At 43.6% G+C, this 25,881-nt stretch overlaps 1 protein-coding gene across 2 annotated transcripts in view; it reads left to right on the plus strand.

The window, feature by feature from the left end:
- The first annotated feature begins 569 nt into the window (after positions 1-569).
- Positions 570-25,881, plus strand: part of NECAB3 (N-terminal EF-hand calcium binding protein 3) — a 66,009-nt gene continuing 40,697 nt past the window's right edge. For both annotated transcript variants that reach the window (XM_066585840.1, XM_066585841.1), the window contains exons 1-5: positions 570-1,106; positions 10,114-10,138; positions 19,334-19,442; positions 20,707-20,732; positions 24,441-24,538. In XM_066585840.1, the coding sequence (XP_066441937.1) occupies positions 984-1,106; positions 10,114-10,138; positions 19,334-19,442; positions 20,707-20,732; positions 24,441-24,538 (381 nt within the window). In that variant the 5' untranslated portion in view covers positions 570-983. The remainder of the gene's footprint in view (positions 1,107-10,113; positions 10,139-19,333; positions 19,443-20,706; positions 20,733-24,440; positions 24,539-25,881) is intronic.

Genomic DNA, 25,881 nt, shown 5'->3' on the forward strand with positions numbered 1-25,881 from the left:
AACACAAGTTTTTTGTATAGTACTCCTGATATGTACCCCTTGGGTTGAGAACCTAAGCACACACAGGTGTGTGCCATGAAGTGCACGTTCGATTAGCATAATTTCATCCACAAGGTAAATGTCTGCTTGCTGATGCTTAACGTCATCACAAGTGCAAATTTAATTGACTTTGAGCAGGCTAAAGCAGAAAATGGTGCTCTGCTGCAAGGAAAAATACAAAGAAATGCCACTAATTAATAGTTGGGGCGATATGAAAGTAACTGTAGTTTATACCCCTATTACAAATGCCTAGGGGAACCCATGTGTATAACAATCCACATAAATGCCAAAATTATACTTGCACCTTATTCTTCATCCAAATGCATAAGCTGCAATATCTTGTTTTCTGCTTAATGCATCGCATCTTCATTATCATTTTCTTATATAGAGATAGGAAGTAACACAAGCTTCTGGTTGGTTTACAAATCTCTAAAAGGAAATAGATCAGCCAATGAGAACGAAGAGGCTGGAGTCTATAGCTCAAAGGGAAGAAGAGACTCAGAACCAGGAGCATCCTGCATCCCAAGTAATAATGAGAAGACTGCAGTGAAGACAGTGACTCCTGCACTGTGAGGGTTATTCTCCATCTGCCTAGCAATAAGAAACCCTATTGTCTCTACATTACATTGTCTTCTATGTAGCAGATCAGCCTCAACAAGCCTGGAAACTGCTTCTGCATTCTGGAGACCGCATCTACTTTTAGTGCATAGCTGCATCTCAAGCTCCAACTCTTCTTCATTTCTGATCAACAGGACCAAGATCTCAACTCTATATCAGACCATCTCATAGTACCTGCTTTTATCATTGAAGTCCCCAGGGCTGCTACTCTCTAATTTTCAAGACTGTCCCATAAACTGCATCTTCAAGCTGCTCCTTAAACATTGGACATACTTGTTCAAGACTGTTCCTTGACTGCATTGTCATTGGGAAGCAACCGCATTAAGATGATGTCTTGTACTGAGCTGATCACTATGTGTCTACTGTCTGCCAAACAATTCCAGAAGGACAAACCCATCAAAGCCCCTCCACAGCTCATCATAGACCAGGATCTGTCTATATTCAGGGATGTAAGTGTCGTCGCCTATGTCTGTATGTGCATATCATAGCATGTTTGTATTATAGAGTACATTGTCCTTGTATTAGCTGCAACCTAGATATATCGCTTATACAATAAGCATCCATGGAGATGACCAACATTCAGTCCCACTTTGGCAGTGCAGAGGTTAACCCCCTCTTGCCTGCTCCTTCCTCGCAGCCTTCTGTTAGAGATGTGCTTATAATCCTCCGAGATAATTACCTTCTGCTTATACCAATGTCATGTTTGCAGAAATGGCTGCTAATTAGGAAACGTATGGTAATTTTCAAGCTACACATAGGATCGCTGCAGACTTATACTACATAGAGGAGAATATACATGTAATTACAAGAGAAGAACATGGAAAATCATTCCTAAATTACATTTCTGAAATCATTATTACATGTTAGCGCCAAGAGGTTCCGCAGCAAGTGACATATTTGTCCATATAAGTCCCTGTCCCAAGTAGAGCTCATGTTCTAATTTTGATAAATGAGGAATCCATATACAGTTTATATAAAATGCCTAATACTCAAAGCTTGAGAATTCATGTAAGGCTGCGAATAACGGCAAAGTCACCATTCTTCTATATCACAAGCTGAGATAGAAGATGTTGTATAATGGGTGTCCTCACGTGGTGGAACTATTATACAATACATGTGCCAAAGGACCTATATGAACACTTGTGGTTTTCTTTCCGTGACTAATACAATAGTGACTGCAGAGGGTCCCAAAAAGCTATTTTTGACTCCTTGATCTTAGAGTTTCTTTATTTTGTTAGTCTGAGAAAGAAAACCAGCCACCACTGTGTTCTCGGCATGTCAAAAACATTGTAGCTAGGTTTTCATCCGGACTAAAGACTCAGTTTGCTGTCTAGTCCTATACATAAATGTCCTTGCCAAGGCAAAGTGACTTCTTTGTGTCCCCCACCCCAATTCCAGGGCACAGACCCCGTCACACAACTGAGTTAAAACCTCTCTACAAAGTTTGACCCACCCAAATAGCTCCCCATACCTCAGCTTCTTAAAAGGGTTGTACCAAGATGGACTTTTATCACCTATACATAAGATAGGTGATGAAAGTCTGAGACCCCAAGAATGGGGGTCTCGTATCCCCATCCCTTTTTCACTGTGAATTTGCTGCACCCCCGCAGTCAGGAGGAGACTTGAATGGAGCTTTGGCCGCGGTACTGCTCCATTCATGTCAATGGAGCAAATAGAGATAGTCGAGCACTTTGTACTCGGCTATTTCCGTCAACCCCGTTGAAATGACTGAAGCGGCAGCTACGCATGTGCGTTCAGTGCTCCATTTAATCTGATGTCATTGCGGGTGGGAGAAACGACCCCACAGTGACGTGAAGAGGGGGACAAGGAATCCCTGATGTTGGATTGGCGGGGATCTCAGCGGTGATGTAATGGGGTAATGAAGTCTATTTGTATGGTTATATTAGTCATATATAGTTATTGGGATAAGGATTTCTTTAATAAATGTACGGGCAGGACGAGAGATCTTGGTGTGACCATGAGTTCCTCTAAGATATCACCCAGTTAAAAGGTGGCTTCTTGCGGGCTTTTGTTGGACTCGGAAGTTGTTACGTAGAGTGACATAGGAAGATGCTAGAGAAGTTACAGGTTTGGCACAACAGGGTTATGCCCAAAGAGGTGGCTATTAGAAATGAGCGAGCACGCTCGGATAAAGCAGTTACTCGAGCGAGCATCGCTCTTCTCAAGTAACTGCTTACTGGTCTGAGCAGGCTGGGGGGGGGGGGGTGGCGGTGGGCGGGGGGAGAGTAAGAATGAGAGAGATCTCTCTCTCCCCCTCGCTAACCCCTGCTGCACCCCCGAGCCTGCTCGGACCAGTAAGCAGTTACTCAAGAAGAGCGATGCTCGCTCGAGTAACTGCTTTATCCAAGCGTGCTCACTCATCTCTAGTGGCTATAGTTGCTGCATCCTGGTTACTGAAAGAAAACTGCCATCAGGAAACGCTGCCTAGTTCCGCTGGCCAAAAGAGACACGTGGTTTGCCAAAACCCATGTTGACATTGGCGTTCTCCTCTCACCCATCACTTTTTGTGCTACGCATCCACCAACTGAAGCCTAAGTCTGGCCGGTTAGCATTGAAGACTGCTGTTCAGAGCACGAATCAGTGCAAGAAGTAGTCTGTTACGGTATGCCCTATAAGCACCACGTTGCATGTACCCTACTGTGAGAAGGGATAAAACCCTTTGAAAGCTGTGGGACAGTTGCCATTATACCCATGTTCCACCACATGCTGTCCTCACTATCACCCCTGCCCCGCCTAATGAGACCCCCACTGATCAGACTTTTATTACCTATCTTAGGTGCTAAAGGTCTATCTTGGTACAATCTCTTTAGAACCCCATCAATGTTGATTCCAGTAACAGACTTTGAATGTTCTTAGGAGCTAATAATATTAAGAGACGTTGTTGGTCTGATCTTTCCAGAAAATGTGTGACCCTTTGTATGAGTCACTTTGGTTACTTCTCTGTATGCATTTGCTCTATTATCAAGGCAAGTGCCTGAACTAAGAAGATTTTGGAGATGTAGAAAAGCAATTCAAGGGGTTATCTCAAGAAATCAACTGATCCTCTACCCAGAGGACAGAGAATAAGTCTCTGATTGGTGGGGTCCAACTACTAGGACTCTCATGATCATAAGAATGGGTGTTCTGTGTTCCCCATAAGGATGGAGTGGCGGCCAAGCATGCGTGCTGCCTCTCCATTCATCCCTATAGGACTGCAGAAGAGAAGTTGAGGAGAGCGCTCTCCAAAATTGTCCTGTAGATAGAGCAAACGTTGATACCACAAGAACAAGTTATTCCCTAAAAATGCTGGAACTCAGTATCTCCCGCAGTCCTATTGAAATGAATCAAGTAGCGGTGTTCATGTGCTACTACTACTATATTCATGCAGGGATGTGCTAAACCCCTGTTCTCAGGATCAGTGGGGGTCTGAGTGGTTGGATCCCCATTGAGCAGCTAGTTTTCCCTGTGGATAGGGGATAACTTGTTCTCATAGTATAACCACTTTAAGCCAATGAGCCAATGTAGTCCGACATGTCAGTCATAACATCAATCCTCATCATAATCGTAATTACTGGATTTGTCATTTTATTGCATAAGCACACCAGTCCTACCCAGAGAAGCCTTCAACCACTGTGTCATTTCATAGGCTATCAGTTTTACTACGGTATGTGTGAGTTTATTTAGGGTTTATTCACATCAGGGTTGCCCTCTCAAAAGCATGTGAAACACTGATCATTAATTTTGTTGCCTTACTAGAGACACATATTAGAGATTCCATTTAAATACACATCTGAGAATCCTTGCAGATCCGTAATGTATAGGTACTAGCGACCATCTACTATATGCATTGACAGAAGCATGAAACCTGAAGCAAACAAAGCAACAAATAAAATATATTATAAAGGACAATTCAAAATATGCGTCACGCTTGTTTAGTCTTGACAAGGGAAACCGACTCACTAATTTAGGAAAAGGGGACAAGGACACTCTGAATGACATGTAGAGTAGAGGGGTAACTGGGTAGCTAGATGTGCGAGGCAATACAACTGATGGTGGTAGAGACGTAGATGACACCTGAGAATTTTCCCTGCTCTGCCCTGACTGAATTTGGTAAATAAGCAGTGCACCTGCCCTGAGAAGGGCGGTCTCACTTCTTTGAACCTCACTTACTTCCCTAGATATTAAATGAAGGAGAGGGAATATATGAGGACCAGGCAGAACAGAATACTCAAACAAGCAGATGTTGGAGTTCAAAAGCGTTAAGTACAAAGTCTAAAAAAAGAAGGCACTACACAAAACGCTTAGAAGTGCAATGTGAAGAAACCCAGCTAAGGAGCGAGACCAGTACACAAATGTATTACCGGCATCCTCAGTAAAGAGGAGCTGGAATAAGTACCCTAAACAAGCCCCTGATAACCTGACCGAGACAACAGACAGCTCAACTAGCCTATCAGTGCTAAAACGGAACAGAGAGATTTCCCCCTCAGCAACAAATGCCACTGCGCATGCACCATCAAGTGGTCCGGTGCTGATGCAGTGTTGTGACACCGGACACATGCATGCGCATCGGCTCTAGCAACACCATGACACTATGTCTTTCAATTTGATTAGCCATGGTTCTTAAAGAGTTTGATTTAAAAAAGCCACTTTAAAATAACATATACAGCACTTATTTAGGCCATCCATTAACCCTTTTCAATCCACTGTCTGACGTCTGAAGACATTATGATTTAAGGCTGTACAGCTCCGATGTTGGAAGACGTCCGTCGGGGTTCTCTTACTGTATATTGCCAGCCTCTCTGCTGTCGGAGCCTATCCAACGTGTCACCTCATGCAGTACTGGCTTTAGCCAGCATATAGCGCCATTGTATAACAGCAGAAAAAGAGTAAGCCCCCTAGGAAAACCAGGATACAAATTGGATTGGAAAGGGTTAATGAACTAGAATGGAGAATGGCTATGAAGAGCATCGCTCTCGCTAGAAGACCTGACATGTCTTTGCTTCGCACGGACAGTCCATTGATTTCAACGGGCACCCTGTAATTCTTCATTTCCTCTATAATGGCACAGCAGGTGGATTGCACACTTGTTTCTCGGTCCCCCAGCTGTATTTAGCTGGCAGGGCACTCCGAGATCGGCTTATTGCTAATGTAACAAAAAGGAATTGTCCAAAGTAAGAAAGATATGCAATGTATTTCTGTATATTGTTTGCTGGTGCTGCCTTTTCTAAGAATGCCATTTCCATGTCCTGCGTTAGCGTTTGCCCTTGTCCTGCTTCTCTTATGGGAAGAACTTTGATTTGAAGGACAACCGTGTAATCAACAGGTTTTTACAGCTCTGGTAATGGAGATGTTGATTAGCGTATCATAAGGAGGGAATGGATAGGGCTAGACAGCCAGCGCCGTGCTTGCAGACACATATCAATGCCATCATCTATAGAACATAGTGTGCAGCTTATTGCAGATGCTACATTATTATATAGTGCAGATTGGGATCTTGATTAATCCTAATTAACCTACAAAAATGTAAAAAAGCTGTCATACTTACTGATATACTGATACAAAGGTACAAGCGCCGGAATAAAGACTACTTCCCAGCAGCATGCAGAACAGGCAAACTGCTATATGGAGGAGGTAGCTGGGATGCAAAATACTGATGAACAAGTGCTCATACACCTGCCATATATTGGGGGGCTGCTTAGTATTATACTTGCACATACAGGGGGTGGACAAAAATATGGAAACACAGTACGAAATGCATGGGATTTTAATCATTAGTACTGAACTGCCCTCTTGATTCCTGCTTGGCTGAGAGCTTTCCCACCAAATTTGTGTTTATTTCACCTCTTGCCCTGCTCTGGCTGGTTTTGGGAGCCAGCTGGTAAGAGCAGCTAAGTGGCTTAAACCAATGGAACCTTGTTGCACTGGCAGATGTTCTCTTCTGCCCTGTTACAGATTTTGCATTGGGGCCCAGAAGCTTTAAGTTGCATCTCTGCCTGGCAGTATCTGTGTCATATTACCTCCACTTAAGTTACATGGGATTATAAATCACATCATAGAATGGTAGAGTTCGAAGGGACCTCCAGGGTCATCAGGTCCAAACCCCTGCTCAATGCAGGATCACTTAATTATCCCAGGCAGATGTCTTTCCAGCCTTCGTTTAAAATAAAAATGCAACTCACCTAATGGAAACCTAAGGGTGACACGGTTCCTAAGGTTTGTGGATGTGCCAGAAGTCCTGAAAAAATGAGGATATGAGGGGCTGAGGATTGCATTCGGTATGGTAAGGGATGCCGGCAGGGTGATTCAGTACATAGGCAGGAGATGGTTATAGTAACGCTTGAAAGATATCAATAACTAATGGAGTTAAGTAGTAGTAACAAAGCCCTCCCTGAGACCTATGTACCTACCTCCTTCTTGTCTGCAGAGCGCTGCTGCTCCTTTGTTTGACGATGCTGCGGATGCACACACTGACAGAAGTGTGTGCACCTGGACCCCTCCCCTGCAGAACCAATGAGGAGAGGTCAGGGGAGGAGGATCCCGAGTGCATACACTGACATCAGTATGTGCGCCTGTAACAGCGCTGCTGTTTGATTATCTGTCTGGTAATCACCTTCATGGTGCCCCTGTGCCCCCTGGCTCCTGGATGCCAATTTGCAGAGAGCAAAATCCTCAGCAGTGTAATAGCAAATCTGCATTAAAAGACGCATGTAAGACGTGGATTTCGCGCCGGATTTCTCAGTGGTGTAAAATGATTCTCTGTGTAAATCCACCCATAAACGAATATGGGTTAATACTTTATTTGAAAGGTGGTTTTGTCCACGCTGCAGATATTTACATCTTCCAGTTTGCAGCCTTTTAAGTGCAGCTGCTGCCATTGATGTTCCGCTCATCCATTTATTATGAACCTGTAGTTTTTACGCTTCCTGGAGGCATTTTGGATTCTGCTGTTCAAGCACTGGAGACACTAAAACCAATGTATTTAACTTCTTTGTTCTATTACATCCTGTGGGAATCAATTTGAAACACAGTGCTTGTTTTCTGAGCAAATGTATCATGAAATATCATCCATTATATAAATGGAATCACTTTGTTTTCTTCTACTATAAGACTCGCAAGAAAGTTGTTATATACCGTTTCTGCATCCATAGCAGAGGCGGAACTTGAAGCTTCTGGGCCCCAATGCAAAACCTGTAAGAGGGCCCCAACTATAATGCTTTATTCATAGTACTGGGTTCCCTATATGGAGAGGAGAGGCCTTATGGGCCCCCTAAGGGTCCTGGGCTCGGGTCAAACGCAGCCCCTGCACCCCCTATAGGACCTGCCTTAGAAAGAAGACACATCCATACTAATGTTATAAATGTGAAGGTACCTCCGACTGTCTGTCTGTTTGTTACCTTTTCACAGCTAACCCACTGAAGCGATTTTGATGAAATTTTGGCAGGGACATAGCTTCATCCTGAGGAAGGACATAGGCTACGTTTTATTCCCAAAATGTATAGAGTTCTTTAGGGAGTGCAACAAGACAGATTTATTTGGTGATGCACAGGTGCACCTTTGCTCCTCCGCCAGCGCCACACTGTGCACCGAGGCGGAGGGGTAGGGAGTGCATATCATAAGCTGTGCCTACACAAACGGGCAGATACGTGAGGGCAGATGTCGTTGCAGCACATATGCGATTATTAAGTGCAGCGGAGTGGAGGGGAAGGGGGTGCACATCATGATCTAGGCCTCCCCAAACGGTCAGACACATGAGGGCAGACGACGTTGCCGCACCTATGCGATTATTAAGCTAGCAGAGACACCTGGTGTTGCTTGGGATTAAAACTTGAACGAAAGACACATTAACATGGATTGACATTTTAAAGAAAATCTGTTTGCCCATAGCAACCAGTCACAGCGCAGCTTTTATTTTAACTCAACGGTATAACAAATAGCAACCAATCATAGCGCAGCTTTTATTTTACTGCAGCTGTGTAGGAAATGAAAGCTGAGCTCTGGCAACCAATCACAGCGCAGCTTTCATTTTACATTGCTGTTGCATTCCTTTCATTATTTCAACTTTTTACGTTTCAATATACAGCAAAGAAGGGAGATGGAACAGGAAAACACAAATTAGATAAAAAAATACAAATTCCATGCGGACGAAGTCGCGGGTAACAAGCTGGTACACTAATACATGCTCATAAACGTGCTGGAATAATGTGTGTAAAGGAACGCTTGTGCCTTACAAAGTCCAGCAGCAACTGAGCAGGAGGAAAGTGGCTGGGGGAAGAAGAATACAGTATAATGTCAGTATATGGTATATACCAGGGGCATAACTATAGAGGATGCAGGGGATGCGGTTGCACCCGGGCCCAGGAGCCTTGTGGGCCTCATAAGGCCTCTCTTCTCCATATAGGGAGCCCAGTACTATGAATAAAGCATTATAGTTGGGGGCCCCGTTCCTGGTTTTTGCATTGGGGACCAGGAGCTTCAAGTTACGCCTCTGGTATATACCATGGAGTCGTGCTTCTTAGGGTGTAAAGCTGGCCATATACATTAGATAGAAGTAGGTTGATGATTGAACAATCATCTTGTTTCGCAGATGCAGCCAAACACATTTTAGTCCATATGGGTCATTAAAGTTGTTCAAACTGGCCATACAAGTTCACTGACTCCGGGCGATGAATGAACCATCTTTCTTAAAACGTTCTTTTAAATGAAGATTATTCATGGATGATGGTTCATTCCCGAAAAAATCTATTGCCATACTATTGGATGAAAAATTCAAGTGCTGTCTGTCATCAATCACTAAAACCATGGCTCATTGTTAAATTTCACATGGAGGAACGTCATTTTAGTTGAAATTTCCATTTCCATCAACTTTAGTCTAATATATAGCACCTTAAAGGGCTTGTCCAGTTGTAAATATTGATGGCCTATCTTCGGAATAGGCCGTCAATAGTAGATGAACAACGGTCCAATACCTGGGACCCCCGCTGATCAACTGTTCAAAAGGCTGGTGCTCTTATGCACTGAGTGGGGAAACAGACAGCTCCATTCTCACTGTACTGGCAGGGGTTGGTATTACAGGAACAATTCTCAATGGAAACATTATCTGTAATACGAAGTCTGGCCACTGCAGTGGGAACAGAGCTGTCTGCTTTTTACAGAAATCAGCTCAATGCACTGCTCCAGTGAACAGATAATTATCAGAGGGGGGATCACATGGTGGAACCCTACTGATCTATTGTTGATGAATTGAATATTATCTATCCTGCAGATGGGCCATCAATACTTTACAGCTGGATTTGCCCTTTAAGGGTAACCATCAGTCATGTATTACAGCAGTGAGAGAAGGGTTAGGCACAGAATGCAAATGTCAATAATATTGGACGGAATAGACATCCATAGTGGAGTTTTGTATAGTGAGATATCTTGTAATTGAAGCCATCTTTCTCTTTCTTCCCTTCACAGATATTCCGGAGAGCAGACAAAAATGGTGAGTAATGAATGTATATGAACAGAAGGGTCCTGGAAATGATTATTCATTGTGTTTCCATCCCTACGCATGTATTGTGAAGCAGAGATGTGTTGCCAAATTTGACAATATCTGGTCCTATTGGCTGAAAACCCAACTAACAGATAATATGAAGTGTGATACATGCTCCATTAATGCAGTCACAGCCCTACTGTGGGTATGGGAGAAGGCACCTTAGTGTGGGTCTGTTGGGCACTTGGTGCTCTTCGGTTGTGTACGTGGTTGTGTGCTCCATGATAGTATCATACATTAGACACCTCTTAGTAGCCTTCTTAACTATTTCACATACTGTATTATGACTAATGTACTTTGGGGTACCGTATTTTGTATATAATCTCACTAATACCCAGAGAAACAACCAAGCAGATGGCATACTTTCACCTATAGCACCCCCTGGCTAAAAAGTTTCAAGTACCAGGAGGGGTATAACTCTGAGAAGGATGAAGTGAGAATAGTTAATTTAGAAGTTGGCTTCAGAAGTCCTCCAAAGACATATGTTGTACCCAGATACTTACGGCCATGGCGGTGATATAGCAGATTCGGTTCTATGATACGGAGAGGTCACACAAGTTGGGCCAATCAGGAGCCAAAACACAGAGCAGTCATACAGGGTACAAGGGAGCCTAGCTAGGGTAGCAACCTTATAAGTCGCACTGAAGCCAGGATAACAGGGATTTAAATATTGTGCCCCATTTCTCTAATGGTCGTGCCACCATGCTCGCTGTCTGCTACTTCTGCAGGCCCTGGCACATGTACAGTGGCTGGATGATACATTGTGCTGTACAAGCTGATTCTTGGTCTGCGACCAGGTTTCCATCTAGTTCTTTTATTGTCCTTATTAAAATTGCACAATTAAAGCTTATATGTTAAATATATTTTCTGCATGTAGAGTGGAGGGAACACAAGAAATATCTACCGCATTGCCATAGTGGTTGATGTTATCTGTATTTCAGGGGCAGAAGCACTTGTTTACCCTGCAGCGTCCCGTAGGGTGACCCCAGACACAGGGCATATGTTGAGGAGCTGAGTGGGGAAGATGGACACTGGTCATGGTGCACTTACCATACTCCTTTCCGGAGGGGCGCACGTAACCTTGGCCAGGGCAGCGCTGGCCTCTTCCAGGCACCCCTTGGAAAGGGATGCCCAATAACTTTGCGAACAGGTATAGGGGTTGTCAAGGGTGATGCCACCTTTCCATAACCCACCGGAAAGACCCTTGGTGGTAAATAATTGAGCCGCAGACTGGAGTAATGCACCTCAGGTCCTTGGGAATGGTCAGGGCTTGGCAAAACTTTACTTTGCATAAACAATGGGTGAAAGGCACAGTTTACACAGAACGGACATGAAGGAAAACAGCAATATTGCAATACCTCTACACGGTGATACCTAGGCACAGAACGGCCGTGTAGGAACAGCAGGATTAAAGGACCTCTACGCAGTGATCCCAAGGCACAGGACGGCCTTGTAACAACAGCAAGATTAAAGTACCTCTGCAAGGAGATTTAGCCTTAACTCACCACGAACATGCTCATGCTTTCTCTTTTGGAGCTCACTACTCCACGGTCACTGGCATACAGATAGTCGGGAACCGCTCTTCCTCCTCCATTTTTCACCACATGGGAGTTGAAGCTACCCTCATGTGGCTGGCATTCTCAATGGAACTCCCAGAATCGAAGAACCAAAAGCCCCAGACACACCCAAAGTACTCATATTTATATCTTCACTCACACCACGTGACAAGACAAATTGATACATTGCAAGCATTTCCCAGTCTCTTGCAAACACTTAACTCCTCATTTGCTGCAGCTGTGCAATACACATAACAGAATGACAAGACACTTTTGCACAGCGCACCTACATAAGACACTACATGTATGACACTTGTGGAAGGGCCAGCAACATAGACTTCTGGCCACTATAACCTCATTCCCAATTCTTGACCCATATGGTATGATCGGTGTGCCCCTTCCTTTATTTGATTGTTGTAGTAGATGTCAATAGATTATGTAGGCTCATGTTAGCAGTTTGGGAGGGGAATGAAGCCAACATGACCAGTGTACCAACTCAACAGCTGTCAAGTGCGATATCAGTTCGAGGAACTCGGCCCAATATCACACTTGTAAGCCTGTGATTTTCAAGCACGTAAAAAATGCATGTAAAAAACGCATCTTGGTCCAATAGTAAAAATAGAAAATCGCACTCGCATGAAAAACTCGCATTTACATGTTATGTGAATTTTTTTCGCTCCCATAGTCGATAATTGGGGATTTTTGAACAGAATCGCTAAAAAATTGGACATGCTACGAATTTTTTTATCTCATAGAGGCGAGAGGAAAATCAATCATGTAAATACATCCTTTTAAAATAACGGGTTCCTTGCGATTTCTTGCAACGCACAGAAATTATGCATAAAATTTGCTCATGTATATATACCCTAAGAAGGACTTACTGTGCAGGAGAGATATGAGGTGAATGTGGTATTGTGAGAAAAAGCGAGTTGTAGCTGTCCATGCTTCTTGTTCTAGATAGCAAGGAGAACAGATGGCTCTATAGACAATCTCAGCAAGAGACCAGTGCGCTGGCACGGCCCTAATAAACCCAGGAAATGCCAGTCATGCCGAATGTTCCCTGTTGTGAACCTTTCTGTATCCTCCTGCTATTAGTCCTGTGTACATAACTCTTTCTATGCCTGATGATTAGATACTAGTGGAAACTGGATAAGGGGCGACAGACAGTATTAGTAGGAATATAGAATACAGATGTCATCAGGAGGAGAATACGGGTCACAAGAGGAACTGCACTAGAGCTCATTCATGAATGTTAACCCTTTCCAATCCACTGTCTGACGTCTTAAGACATTATTATTTCAGTTCCGATGTTGGAAGATAGCTGTCCATCGGGGTTCTCTTACTGTATATTGCCAGCCTCTCTGCTGTCGGAGCCTATCCAATGTGTCACCTCATGCAGTACTGGCTTTAGCCAGCATATAGCGCCGTTGTATAACAGCAGAAAGAGTAAACCCCCTAGGAAAACCAGGATACAAATTGGATTGGAAAGGGTTAAACGGACAGAGTCATCACCTTTGAGCCCGAAAAACTAAGTTATGGGGTTTAGAGGTGAGGGAATGGGGAGTCCAGGGAGGTATCTGTTATACTCAATGAAATCTATGGCAGATGCACACACAGAAAGAGTCAAGCTGCTGGCACGCACTGAGTTCACGGGAACACAGTGCTGAAAGGGGGCACTTGGTAAGTATGAAACATCTCCGGACTACCCATTTCCTAACCTTTGAGCCCCATAACTTAGTTTATACAGCTCAACTGACTGACCGCTTAGAGGAACATTCAGGTCCAAAAATTGGCCCTTGTAAAAGGACCTTTAAAGGTTAAAGGGACACAGTCATCGCCTTTGAGCCATATAAAAGGACCAACTATCAGCTGACAAACGAGTAAACGCTTGTTCATTGGCTGAATACTCAGCTTCAACAAGCATACAAATGTTCGCTGACCAGCATTACATTAGTCCATGTGATTAGGGAGATGTACAGCTGACCTATAGGGACAAACAATCATAGCAGCAATCGTTCATCCCCATAAGCCGAATTTCAACTTGTGTAAAAAAATGAAATGAGCACCGATTGACATGTGAGTTAGATGGGACTGAGGACTTGATTTGTCTAAAAGGATCTTAAAGGGACTCTACCAGAATTAACTTTTATCACCTATCCATTGGATAGGTGATAAAAGTGTTATCGGCAATAGTCGCACTGCTGAGACCCCAGCAAGTATGCTATGTCTATCAGACCTATTGAAATAGATGGAGCAATGGCCATTCAATGTGATGTCACTGTGGGTGAGTGAAGCATTACCGAAGTGACAAAAAGAGTGGGACAGGTGCTCACATTCTTGGGATCGTGGCAGTTTCAGCGGTGCCCCCACCATCAGACTTTTATCAGCTTTTCTATGGGTTGGGCAATAAAAGTTACATCTGGAACATTCCGTTTAAGAGTCACATTATGGTTTCAGAGCAGAAGTTCAGAGAGAAGATCTTAAAAGGGGTTGTCCAGTAATTCCACAAAATGGTAACAGTCCATGACACCTCTAAGAATGCCATCCTAGGACAGTTGAGTGCAATTGAATCTTGCACTGAGCAGGGGGTTGGACCTGATGACCCTGAAGGTTCCTTCCAACTCTATGATTCAACTGTAGACTGGGGTTGTGCTGGTCAGGGCCTAATGCCACACTGTTTGTTCTTGTTGTTTTGACATTGGACTCCTCCACCCGCTCATGGCACCACCTCCTTTCCCCTCCAATCTAGGGATATGGTCATTAATTCTGGGATTGGTCTTTCACCAGCTACACAGACGGTGGCTAGTTTTGTGGAATTCCTGGACAACCCCTTCAAAGAAAACCAGTCAGCTCTCCTGACAAGTCTGTTTTAGTAAATACTTCCCCATGAAATAACAATTCTGGAGCATCTTTTTTACATCTCCATGTTGTGCTGTTCCTGTTAGTCCTCCTGAAAACGTACAAATAGCCATTTGGGCATTACTGATCACTTTTCCCATATGGTGTGACCCTACACTGTATGTTATTAGACAGTGTCAAAGTGTGTGGCAATAGGCCGCTTGTAATGCTTCACTTTTCCTGTGGAGGTGCTGCAGAGGAATTAAACACTTGCTGCCAGGATCTTCCAGAGATTACAATTGATTGATGGGAGTCTCAGTAGCGGGACATCCTGCAATCAGTTTATTTTTGGTGGACTAGTTCTTTAATAAGCATCTATATCAAGCAAAATCAATTTCTGTTATAGACAGTTGGGCAACTCCTGGTGGCTGAGACTTGTTTTTTTTTACTGGGGAGTTTATCTTGTCCTCAGTGACCTGTACTGACATTGTTCTAAATATGTTTCATCCTACATAGGCATGCTGCAACTTATTAAAGAAAAGTTATGTAAATATACAGTATACGGTACACACCTTCTCCACCCCACTATCACATAATCCACCCTGCAAATTTATTGTCATCCTTGGCCTAATTTCACTTGCCGTGTACAATGTTGGAGACACTGTATACATCCATCTAGAATGCAGTTAAAGGGGTTGCCCAGTTGTATACTACTGATGGCTTATATTCAAGTTATATTATCAATTATAGATTGATTAGATTAGATGTTTGCTGGGCCAGTGTGCTCATGCACTGCTTTCTGCAGGAAGCATACAGCTCCGTTCCCACTGGAGTGGCTAGGCTTGCTATTGTGGGCATTGATGTTGATGGAAACTTGGCCTGCAATGCCAAGCCTGGCCACTACAGTGGGACCGGAGCTGTATGCTTCCTGCATAAATTAGCTCAGTGCACAAGCGCACCGGTACAGGGAACAGCTGATTGCCGGGGATGCCGGCAATAGACCATCACTGATCTACTATTGATGACCTATTCTAAAGATCACTTTTGAGGGAACCTGTCGCCAACTATGAGAAGTATAAACTACCCGGTCCTACCAGAAGTAATTTGAAATCTGAGCAAGAATCAAAAGTAGTATTAATTTACATATGGTAATACTTAGTGGGGCTCCTTTGGCCCTAATGACACCGGATACGCTCTATGGTATACTTTTTACTTACGCAGAAAGGAAAAAGGCATTCCCTAGGCATCCTCTACACCAGGTATATCCATCTGATTTGAAGATGGAATAACATGATTTGTCGCTCCATAGAATGTTCTTCCATTGCTCAACTGTCTCTTGATGATGCTCCTTGCATCCTTGTTGATGGAATGATGCATTGCGCTTCATGATGGATGGCTTGTGTGCAACAACATAACTCGTATATCTAATAACGTGCCGTTCCCATAGCAAACTATGGCTGACACCTCCAAGGCTCTGCATCTTATATACATGGTTTAGGACACAGGACATGCTAATAAGACATGATCCATTCTACCGATAGAGGTGTCCAAATACTGTAGGATAGTGTAAGTTGTGGTGCTCATAGGGTAGGTCCCATTGTGTCTAGGGACATACCTTTTGTACTTATCTGGCTCACCATTCCTGTGCTGTCACTCATGAAAGTTGGCTTTTGGGGATTCATCTCTGCAAATGCAGTACACGAGAGGAGGCCGGCTGTTGCAGGTGAGACCACAGGGTACTCAAGGTAGTTGTCACGGGTGCCTCTGTGATCTCTCCCCAACAATGGCAGAATGTGCCCCAGCTCAGTTGCGCGCTGTGCAAAATGAACAGGCAGATGTAAACGATAGTGAACAGTCATATCGATATTGTCACATGACGCCAGTACCTCTTTCCAAGTGAAACAGTTACTCATTGCTAAATAAAAGAGTCCACAGACAAAGATAGTTTTCAAAACTGGAGATACATGGTTTTCTTTCCTCACAGAATCCAACTTTGATTTTTCCAAGAACACAGCAAATGGACAGTTTCAGACACTGGCATACATTTCTAGTATCATTTTCTGGTGTAAATTATTCATAAATGTGATGGTCCAGTTCAGCCACGCCTCCTCCTGACATGGTGGGTCAACATACAACTCTTGCCTTTCCTTGTCGGCTAATTACTCTTCTTGTTTTGGTCCTAGCAGGAGCCATCACTCTAAGCTTCAGTCCCTAGAGGGGAGATATCCCATGACAAATGTGAAGCATTTGCATTTACATATCCCAGAAGCAAAATTGCTGACACGTCCTTCTCCACCAACTACATCTCTGCAGATGCCTCAGTTTTCTAGACTCTGCCCCACCAACTACTCCTAAACTCCCATGAGACCACGCACAACACACAAGTTAGGTGAGACAGAGTTGCCACAACACAGCTTCTTAGCACTTATACAGAACACAAGTACACACAAGACAGTTTACACAAAGTGGACCTACAGCTACTCTAAAGAAGCCCCAACTCTGGGCCCCTACAGTTCCACTCTACTTAAAGTAAGCCAACCCAGGCATTCTCTGAAAACAGAGGGAAAGGTCCAGAGATGGAATTCCCAAGTGTACTACCCCATTATCTAAGACCTCTAACTATCTAGTAAAGAGAGTATCTACTGACTTCAATAAAGAGTGAGCTGAAGATTACAGAGACGTCACTAGCCCAGACTTGTGATTGTATGGGTGAACCACAATGAACTCCCCCTTTTCTAGACTCTACTACCCAACTACTCCTAAATTCCCATGAGACCACGCACAACACACAAGTTAGAAGAGACAGAGTTGCCACAACATAGCTTGCTAGCACTTACACAGAACACAAGTACATACAAGACAGTTTATACAAAACAGACCTACAGCTACTCTAAAAATACCCCAACTATGGGCCACTACACAGACTATGTGCGCGTACTCCCATAGAGTACAGTGTGTGCAGCACAGACTGCAGTGATGAGTCCGCTGTGCACACACACCAATGTTGTATATTTTAGTGTATACATAGCCTGCAGAGATGAGTCTGCTGCTGTGTCTGTGTGTCAACTTACATGGGTGACATCGTCAGAACGGCCAGGCGACCAACTATACAAAGCATATGCCAGACTCTTAAAGACCTGTGCTATAAGAACCATAACTTAGTTTCTGGTGCTCATAGGTGGTAACAGGTTCCCTTTAGGGCTGCCCCATAATTCTTTGTTGAAGAAGAGCTAACGGATATATTTAATTTTAGTAACGTGTTTTGGGGATGGACTAGCCCCTTCATCAGAAAACAGTACTATCTGTGTACATGCTGATAAGTCCTTGGCTTTGACCATAAAAATTTGACAAAGAACAATGACATGTCACAGTTATTCTATATAGCCCCCTTGGATATCAATGCCCTTCTGACTAGAGTGTTGCAATTTCCTCAACCCATCCAGATAGAATTCCTTTAGTTGGGTGGCAAATCAGGTCAGACGCAAATGTGGTTCCCTTGAGGTGTTTCTTTAGATTAATAAACAGATGTTAGTCCAAGGGTGCAAGATCAAGTGAATAAGGAGAATGATCCAGCACCTCAAAGCCCAGATCAGCCAGTATTCTCTGGGTGATGGCTTCTGTATGGGAAGAGACGTTGTCATGCAAAATCATGATAACTTGGGTCAACTTTCCATGCCTTTTTGACTTCACTGCCTGCTTTAGTTTATCCAAAAGTGTTATGTAATACACAGACATGATAGTAGACCTCTTTGGAAGGTAGTCCACAAGCAGTATCCTTCCTTTATCCCCTAAGACAGACGCCATCACCTTGGATGACATTTTCTGCACTCTGAACTTCTTTGGACGCGGAAAATCACTGTATCTCCATGCTTTTGACGGCTCGTTTCACTCAAGATTATACATAAAAAAATCCATGTCTCATCCATTCTCACCAGTCAAAACAGGAAAGCATAACCATCCTGGTGAAAACGCTGCAGAATTCCCCGGAAGGCGTGCACTTGGGCACGCTTTTGATCTGCTGACAAACATTTTGGGTCCCACTAGAAAGCCACTTTCCTCATGCCCAGATGAGTGTGCATTATGGACCCTACTTTTTCTGTGTAAAGCTTTAGAGACCCGTCTATCATCTTAGAAATTCGCCAGTCTTCCAGAATCATAGATGGCATCTATGGTTTTTTGGAACAGTTACCATTGGAGGTCTCCCGGAACAGTCTGTTGAAGTGTTCGGTTCAAAAATTTGGCAAGCCATTTTTTCATTGTGAAGTATGAAAGGCACATGTCACATGATGTTTGTATCATGTCATTGTGAATGTTTTTGGCCAACATCCCTTTCGGAACTTCCATCACTGCTCTGCTCTTCTTTGCAGTGAAATCTGCCGCAGACACTGCCATGTTGTCTTCAAACCTGCGTAATAAGAATGGCCCAAAAATCATGCTAAAATTTGCTCACAATGTATTGAAGAGATTGACCTTTCACTGAAGTGAAAACAAATGAAGATTGCAAAGCCAAGGACTTATCAACACTCCCTACTATGGATTGTTCAAGTTTTCATCTTACAATCACCAATGACTCTATATACCAGCATAGCTGGATTTCGCAAAAATGGCTATAGTTTTATGAAAATCAAGTCAAAAAATGACTAATGCAAATATAGCCTTTAGGCTAGTGTAGAAGTGATGAAAATGTGTGGGAGAGGATAGATGTGGCTAAATGAATCATTTCTTTGTATTAATTGTATATCTCCTATAGATGACGGTAAACTGTCCTTTGAGGAATTCCAGAGCTATTTTTCTGATGGGGTCCTGAATGAGGAGGAGCTGAAAAAAATGTTCATCCGGATAGACAGCCATCAAACCAAGTAAGTTATGGAAACATGAACATGGCGAGTTTATTTATTTGGTTGCTATCTGTGGAGTTGTATATCTGTAAATGGAGTTGACAAGTAGTCGGGGGGATTGACATATTGGCGGAAATTAAAACCAGCATTTCAAACACCAATCTTAATATTATTTTCCCATTTTCATGATATGTCTAATATATGAAGAGGCGCACACCCCTGCCACAGCAGTTTTGTCAAATGTTAACGCCCCCCAGCTTCTGATTGGCTGGGGGCGTGTTTAATCCAGAGAGTCGGCACTGGGAACACGTGACAGTAGAGCTGGCGGGCAGGATGCCTGCCTGATAGAGCCGGTGGGCGGGACGCTTGCCTGCCTGACCGAGCTGACGGCCGGTATGCATGACAGCAGAGCCGGCACCTGGGACGCAGTGAGCGCAGTAAGTAAGTAGGGTGGGGGGGGGGTTAATGTTATTACTAGGAGAGAGGGGTTAACAGTCGGGGCCGCAATTACAGCCGGGGCAGCAATATGGAGCCGCAATTACAGCCAGGGCCGCTATTACAGCCGGGACCACAATCAGGGGCCACTATTTCAGCTGGGGCCACAATCGGGAGTCGCAATAGGGTGTCTCTATTACAGCCGGGGCCGCAATAGGGGGCGGCTATTGCAGCCAGGGCCACACCATGGCCACATCCCTTACCACACCCCCTAGCCACAACCACACCCCCTTTAGTAGGGGTGCCGCGCCGTAAAAAAATTTCCCAGGGGTGCCCCAAGGCTGAAAAGGCTGGGAAACACTGGTCTAAGGCACTACATCTGCTTTGAGTGAGCATCACTGACCAGTCAGATCACCATGTAGTCTCTTAGGCTAATGATGCATACCATGTACAGTGTACATCAGGTAGTCAGAGAAGTGGTTCGGCCATCTTTGTTTCTCCAGGCCTGGAGGGTGGCTTTAACAATCAACAGTCAGTTAGCACTTAATTAATTTGCAAGCTGCACCGATTTGGAACTCATGGCCTCATTACCGATGCTTTTGGAACACGTTGTGGCCACTTTGTCACACCCCACAGAGGCCACTATAATGAAATATAAGTAATAAGCCATTACAGAATGTTGGACCAAAACACAGCAAAGGGTTAATAGGTGAAGATGCACTGTGGGGGTAAAACGCATATAATGAAACAGACTAAGACTTTTTCTTGCTAAGGAATACATTTTATTTTGCAAAACTTTCAATTTAATTAGATGAAAATCCTAATCATTACTTTTTGTTCTTCTCTGCAGTAACATGGACACAGAGCTGCTATGTGGTAAGCTGATTTATTTGCTTTTCTTCCCTTTTGGCCCCTAGTGAGTAGAGATTAGATGGTAGAGATGAGCAAGCGTACTCACTAAGGGCAAATACTCGACCGAGTATTGCCTTTAGCGAGTACCTGCCCACTCGTCACTAAAGATTTGGGTGCCGGTGGGGGTGAGCGGTGGGTTGCGGGAGTGAGCAGGGGGGAGAGAGATCTCTCCCCCGTTCCTCCCCGCTCTCCCCCGCCGCTCCTCGCCCCCCGCCGGCACCTGAATCTTTTGAGACAAGCGGGCATGTACTCGCTAAAGGCAATACTCGCTCGAGTATTTGTCCTTAGTGAGTACGCTCGCTCATCTCTATTGGATGGCCATGTGGCTGCCTAATCTCCTTTAGGGCAAGTTCACATATCACAGAAAATATCAGTGAAAAATTCCACACCATGTGCAGATTTTGATGCTGTCTTCGCTATGAAGCTCACTCACTACATTGCAGTGAATGAATTCTGCTGTGAAAATTCGTGACACTTCCACCATCAAAATCTACACTATTCCTCTATTCCACTGTGGAATTTTTCTGCTGTAATTGGAGACAGTCCTGAGACAGTCCTGGGTCCTCACTCTGAACCTTACTCCATTTAGCATTTGTTTTTCCTAATACTGTGATCAGTGGTCGGGCTTCTCCACCTCACAGGGTCACTACTGTAGAAGGAAACTTCTGAAAAGTCGGATGTTTCTTCATCCTCAAACTGGGACTTCTCTAACATCACTCATGATAACGTATTTGTGTTCTCTGTCTTCAACAGATACTGGATAGTGAAATTGTACTTGGCCAACTGGGCCACCCAATGTTGTCCCGGTGCTCCCAATTTAGCTGTGTCTAGATGTGCTAACGGATTGTTATTAGTTTGAACTTGTATTTCGGCCCCTAAGACAAATACTCTACAAGTTTTTCAGTCATTGCCCAGGCTAAGACAAGCAGTTCCAATTTAAAGGAGCTATTTTAGACAATTATTTATTCATGTCTCTCCTGTATTTGCGCTACCACTGCTCCTAGGCTTGAGAGGCTGCCATTGGTATACAGTAAGAAAGGCTGATTGAAATCCACGTATACAAAGATAAGAAAGATGGTCAGAGACTTTCAACACTCAAAATGTGTTTTCTTGAGTCTTACTCCATGAGATGAATCAAATTTTGAATGACTCCTAAATTCAGCATGTGGGTTAACAGGTTCTTCACCTCTTGGTACAGTTTTGGTGGTATCAGGCTTTATCTCAGAAGGGAGCCATATCTGATGAATGGAGTTGGTGCAGCCAAAGTCTTCGGCATACACTGTTTGGAGCTTTACTATCACTGTGCATAACCAGCAGATGATACATTACATGGTCTCCGCTCTTATGGGACCATCATTTGTTGGTATGTTCTGATTCTCCGTGTGCTGCCTCGGGTTTCCATTATGTGCTTGCTGATTCTAAGATCCAGCATCCTTGTTGTATCTGATCTAGCAGAATTTCATCAAACACATAACCCTATAGCACCTCTCCTGGGGAATGTTGATTTAATGAATTGCGTGACTCCTTTCAACCCATTCAGTGTTGTTGAAGAGAAATGCTGCTCTGAAGTCACAACGAGGACGAAGTTATATCAGAAGCTCTTACAATTTATGCAGTTTTTATGTAACTTATTCCATGCGTTCTCATCCAGCATGATGAACATAGAGATTCTCTTTAATATACGGGCCATTTCTGTGGTCAGATTTAAGATTCAAGTTTTTAATTACAATAATTGTCAACAAAAATCAAGCACAGAGAAGGAGTTGCTGGAACGGAATGAAGCTTTCTCTGTGTGATTGTAACATTGATATAAGTGATTACAATATCAGAGCAAAAGGAGAATTTATTGAGAAAAACTTAACCCTTGAAGGGAGGCTCTAATACCCTGTTGTACTGCCTCTAGCTTGGATACAAGATGTAATACGGACAGGCATGGAGGCTGTAGTACCCTGTTGTACTGCCTCTAGCTTGGATACAAGATGTGATACAGGCGGGTATAGTAGTTTTAGTACCCTGTTGTACTGCCACTAGCTTGGATACAAGATGTGATACGGGCGGGCATGGAGGTTCTAGTACCCTGTTGTACCGCCTCTAGCTTGGATACAAGATGTCATACAGGTCGGCATAGAGGCTCTAGTACCATGTTGTACCACCTCTAGCTTGGATACAAGATGCATCTTTGACCATGGGCAGATTGTTGGTGCCCAGAGGTGGGGTGCCAGTATTTCTGAAACAGTCGCACTTTTTGGCCGTTTCTAAACCACGGTATCTAGAGTGTAGCAAGACTGGTTGAACCATGGGGAGACATCTGAAGATCATACAGCAGCAGGCCACATGTGGTTGATCCTAGAGGCCAGCATTGGGTGAAATATCTGATATCATGCCACAGTGGACCAATTGACCCAATAATGCAACAACAGAGGAATATGACAAATTTCCACAATAACCATGTGGTGTATTTTGCGTTGACCGTGATTCAACAGCTGAAGACCGACAAGGGTGCCACTAATGACGTCATGACCAACAATACCGTACCTCACATGGGCCCAGGAAAGACATCAATGAACCTTGGACACATGGCAAAAGGTTGCCTGGAATGATGAATCCCATTTCATGCTGAACTAATATGGATGGCCAGGTCCGCATCTGGTGTAAAAACCATGAAATTGTATCTCATGGGTGCACCATTGGTGTTCAACAGGCTGCTGATGGTGGTGTCCTAGTCTGGGGAACTTTTTCCTGTCATGGCCTAGGACTGTTGGTCATCGTAGCACAATTCTTGAATGGTGAATGCTATAAGAACCTGTTAGTTGACCATCTACACCCATATCTTCAGGAAGTCTTCCCTAACCACTAACTAGTGGTTGAAAAAACATGACAATGAATTCTCCACACTGCTTTTGCTCCCAAATTCACTAGACTGTAACCCAATTGCACGTTTGGGATATTCTGGAAAGGGCTGTGAGATCTGCTCGCCCCATCCACAAAATGTGCACCATGTAATAGAGCTGCTATAGCAGGCATCAGTCGATTTAAGTATAGATGGTGCTCACCACCTTGTGAAATCTGTGCCCTGACGTCTGAAAGCCGTGATCACCTAAAAAGGTGGAACAACCCGCTATTGAGTAGGTGTTCCTAAGGCTATTTTCACACAGCTGAGTAAAATATTGAGCCATGAAATTCGGCCCGATATCACGCTTATGCACGTGTGATGTCCCTGCGGATGCGAGGCGTTTTTGTGTCAAAAACGCCTCCCATCACTTCAATACAATTCCAGTCCTCCGGCTTGGCTATAAGGTTTGGCAAGTGTTACCCATTGTTTTCAATGGGAAAACTCGCGTCACATTCGCATGCACATTGCACGCCTTGCAATGTGTTTTCCGGCCCCACTGAAAACAATGGGGATTGCGTTCCAAGGGAACGGCCAAGGATAGGATGTGTGATGCAGGAAAAAAAATCACTCATGTATATGACCCCATTCAAAAGAATAGGGTGTATATTCGTGCAGGTTTTGTGCGTCTCGTCTCGGCCACTTTCTTGGCCTAATACAATGATCATTTAGTGGAAAGGGATGTAACTGCTTTAGTATACAAGTAAGATAAGGTTGGATATGGTCTTTGATGTAATACCCCTAAGATTTATGTCACATGGACGGTAACTTGTGTATTTCAGACTATTTCTCTGAATATCTGGGAGAATACAAGAATGTTCTCGCTGCCCTGCAGAATCTGAATGTGACTATATTGACAGCCATGGATAAAACCAAAATGGTGAGTAAACAGACTTACAAATTATTATTTCCATCCTGGCACGAAGCGCTATTCATTGGGAATGAATGGAAAAATTGACATCTCTAAAAATATCTTTTTGGTACTAATGATTCACTTCATAACTGGATATAGCTTGGAATTGAATAGGTTGTTTGGTCCTATGTTGGTCGTAAGCTGGGCTTGCCTTACTTATGTCAGCATGTGTTATTCTTTCCATCACGCATATTCCCAGTCAGCCTCACAGTCTAGAAAAATGAGTTGTAAAGTGATTTTACAGAAACTGTTTCCAAGAGTAGGAGGTGAGTGTGCGCATTATGTGTTTTAGTGCACGTATGGGACCAAATTTCTTTCTGGTGAATACAGTAGATACAACTACTTTATTTTTGGTTTCGGTCATGGGGTGTGTGACGTGAGCCTTGTTGGCACTGCTGAATGTCTCAGAGGACTCATGCAGGGAGCCATAACACATAGCCATTAGTCATTGTAGTATGCTATTTTCCAAACTGTAGGAGTGTTTATTGCAGGCAGTTGTGCCCAGTAGCTTATTAATAGAGTATCCATAAACTATCCTAATGCAAAGGCAGAGGAGTCACTTGAAGCTGCTGGGTCCCATTGCAGACCCCACAACAACAACCCCAATTCCAACAAAGTTGGGACACTGTGGAAAATGTAAATGTAAGGAAAAAAAGAATGCAATGATTTTGAAATCTCCTATAATCATATTTTATCCACAATAGAACAGAGAAGACATATCAGAAAGTGAGACATATTTCCATTTCATTAAAAAAATTACTGATGGCAGCGACACATCTCACAAAAGTTGGGACAAGGGTAAAAAGGCTGGAAAAGTGGCAGTAATGCAAGACAACTGGAAGATCAATTTCCTACTAAGTCAAATGACTGTATAGGAAGAGCATGTTAGAGAGGCAGAGTTTCTCAGAAGCAAAGATGGCCAGAGGTTCACCAATCTGTCAAAAATTGTGTCTAAAAATTGTGGAACAATTTCAGAAAAATGTTCCTCAATGTAAAATGGCAAACACTTTGACTATCCCACCATCTACAGTACAATATCATCAAAAGATTCTGAGAATCTCCAAAAATTTATGTGCACAAGGGACAAGGCCGACAGACAATATTTGATGCTCAAAATCTCTGGGCACTGCATTAAAAACAGGCATGATTCTGTAATACAAATCATTACATGGGCTCAGGAATACTTCCAGAAATCACTGTCTGTGAACACATCGCTGTTCCATTCACAAATGCAAGTTAAAGCTGCATCATGCAAAGAAGAAGCCATGTATTAACACGATCCAGAAATGCAGACGTCTTCTCTGGGCCAA

Source organism: Eleutherodactylus coqui, chromosome 13, assembly GCF_035609145.1.
Source record: "Eleutherodactylus coqui strain aEleCoq1 chromosome 13, aEleCoq1.hap1, whole genome shotgun sequence".
Taxonomy (NCBI): domain Eukaryota; kingdom Metazoa; phylum Chordata; class Amphibia; order Anura; family Eleutherodactylidae; genus Eleutherodactylus; species Eleutherodactylus coqui.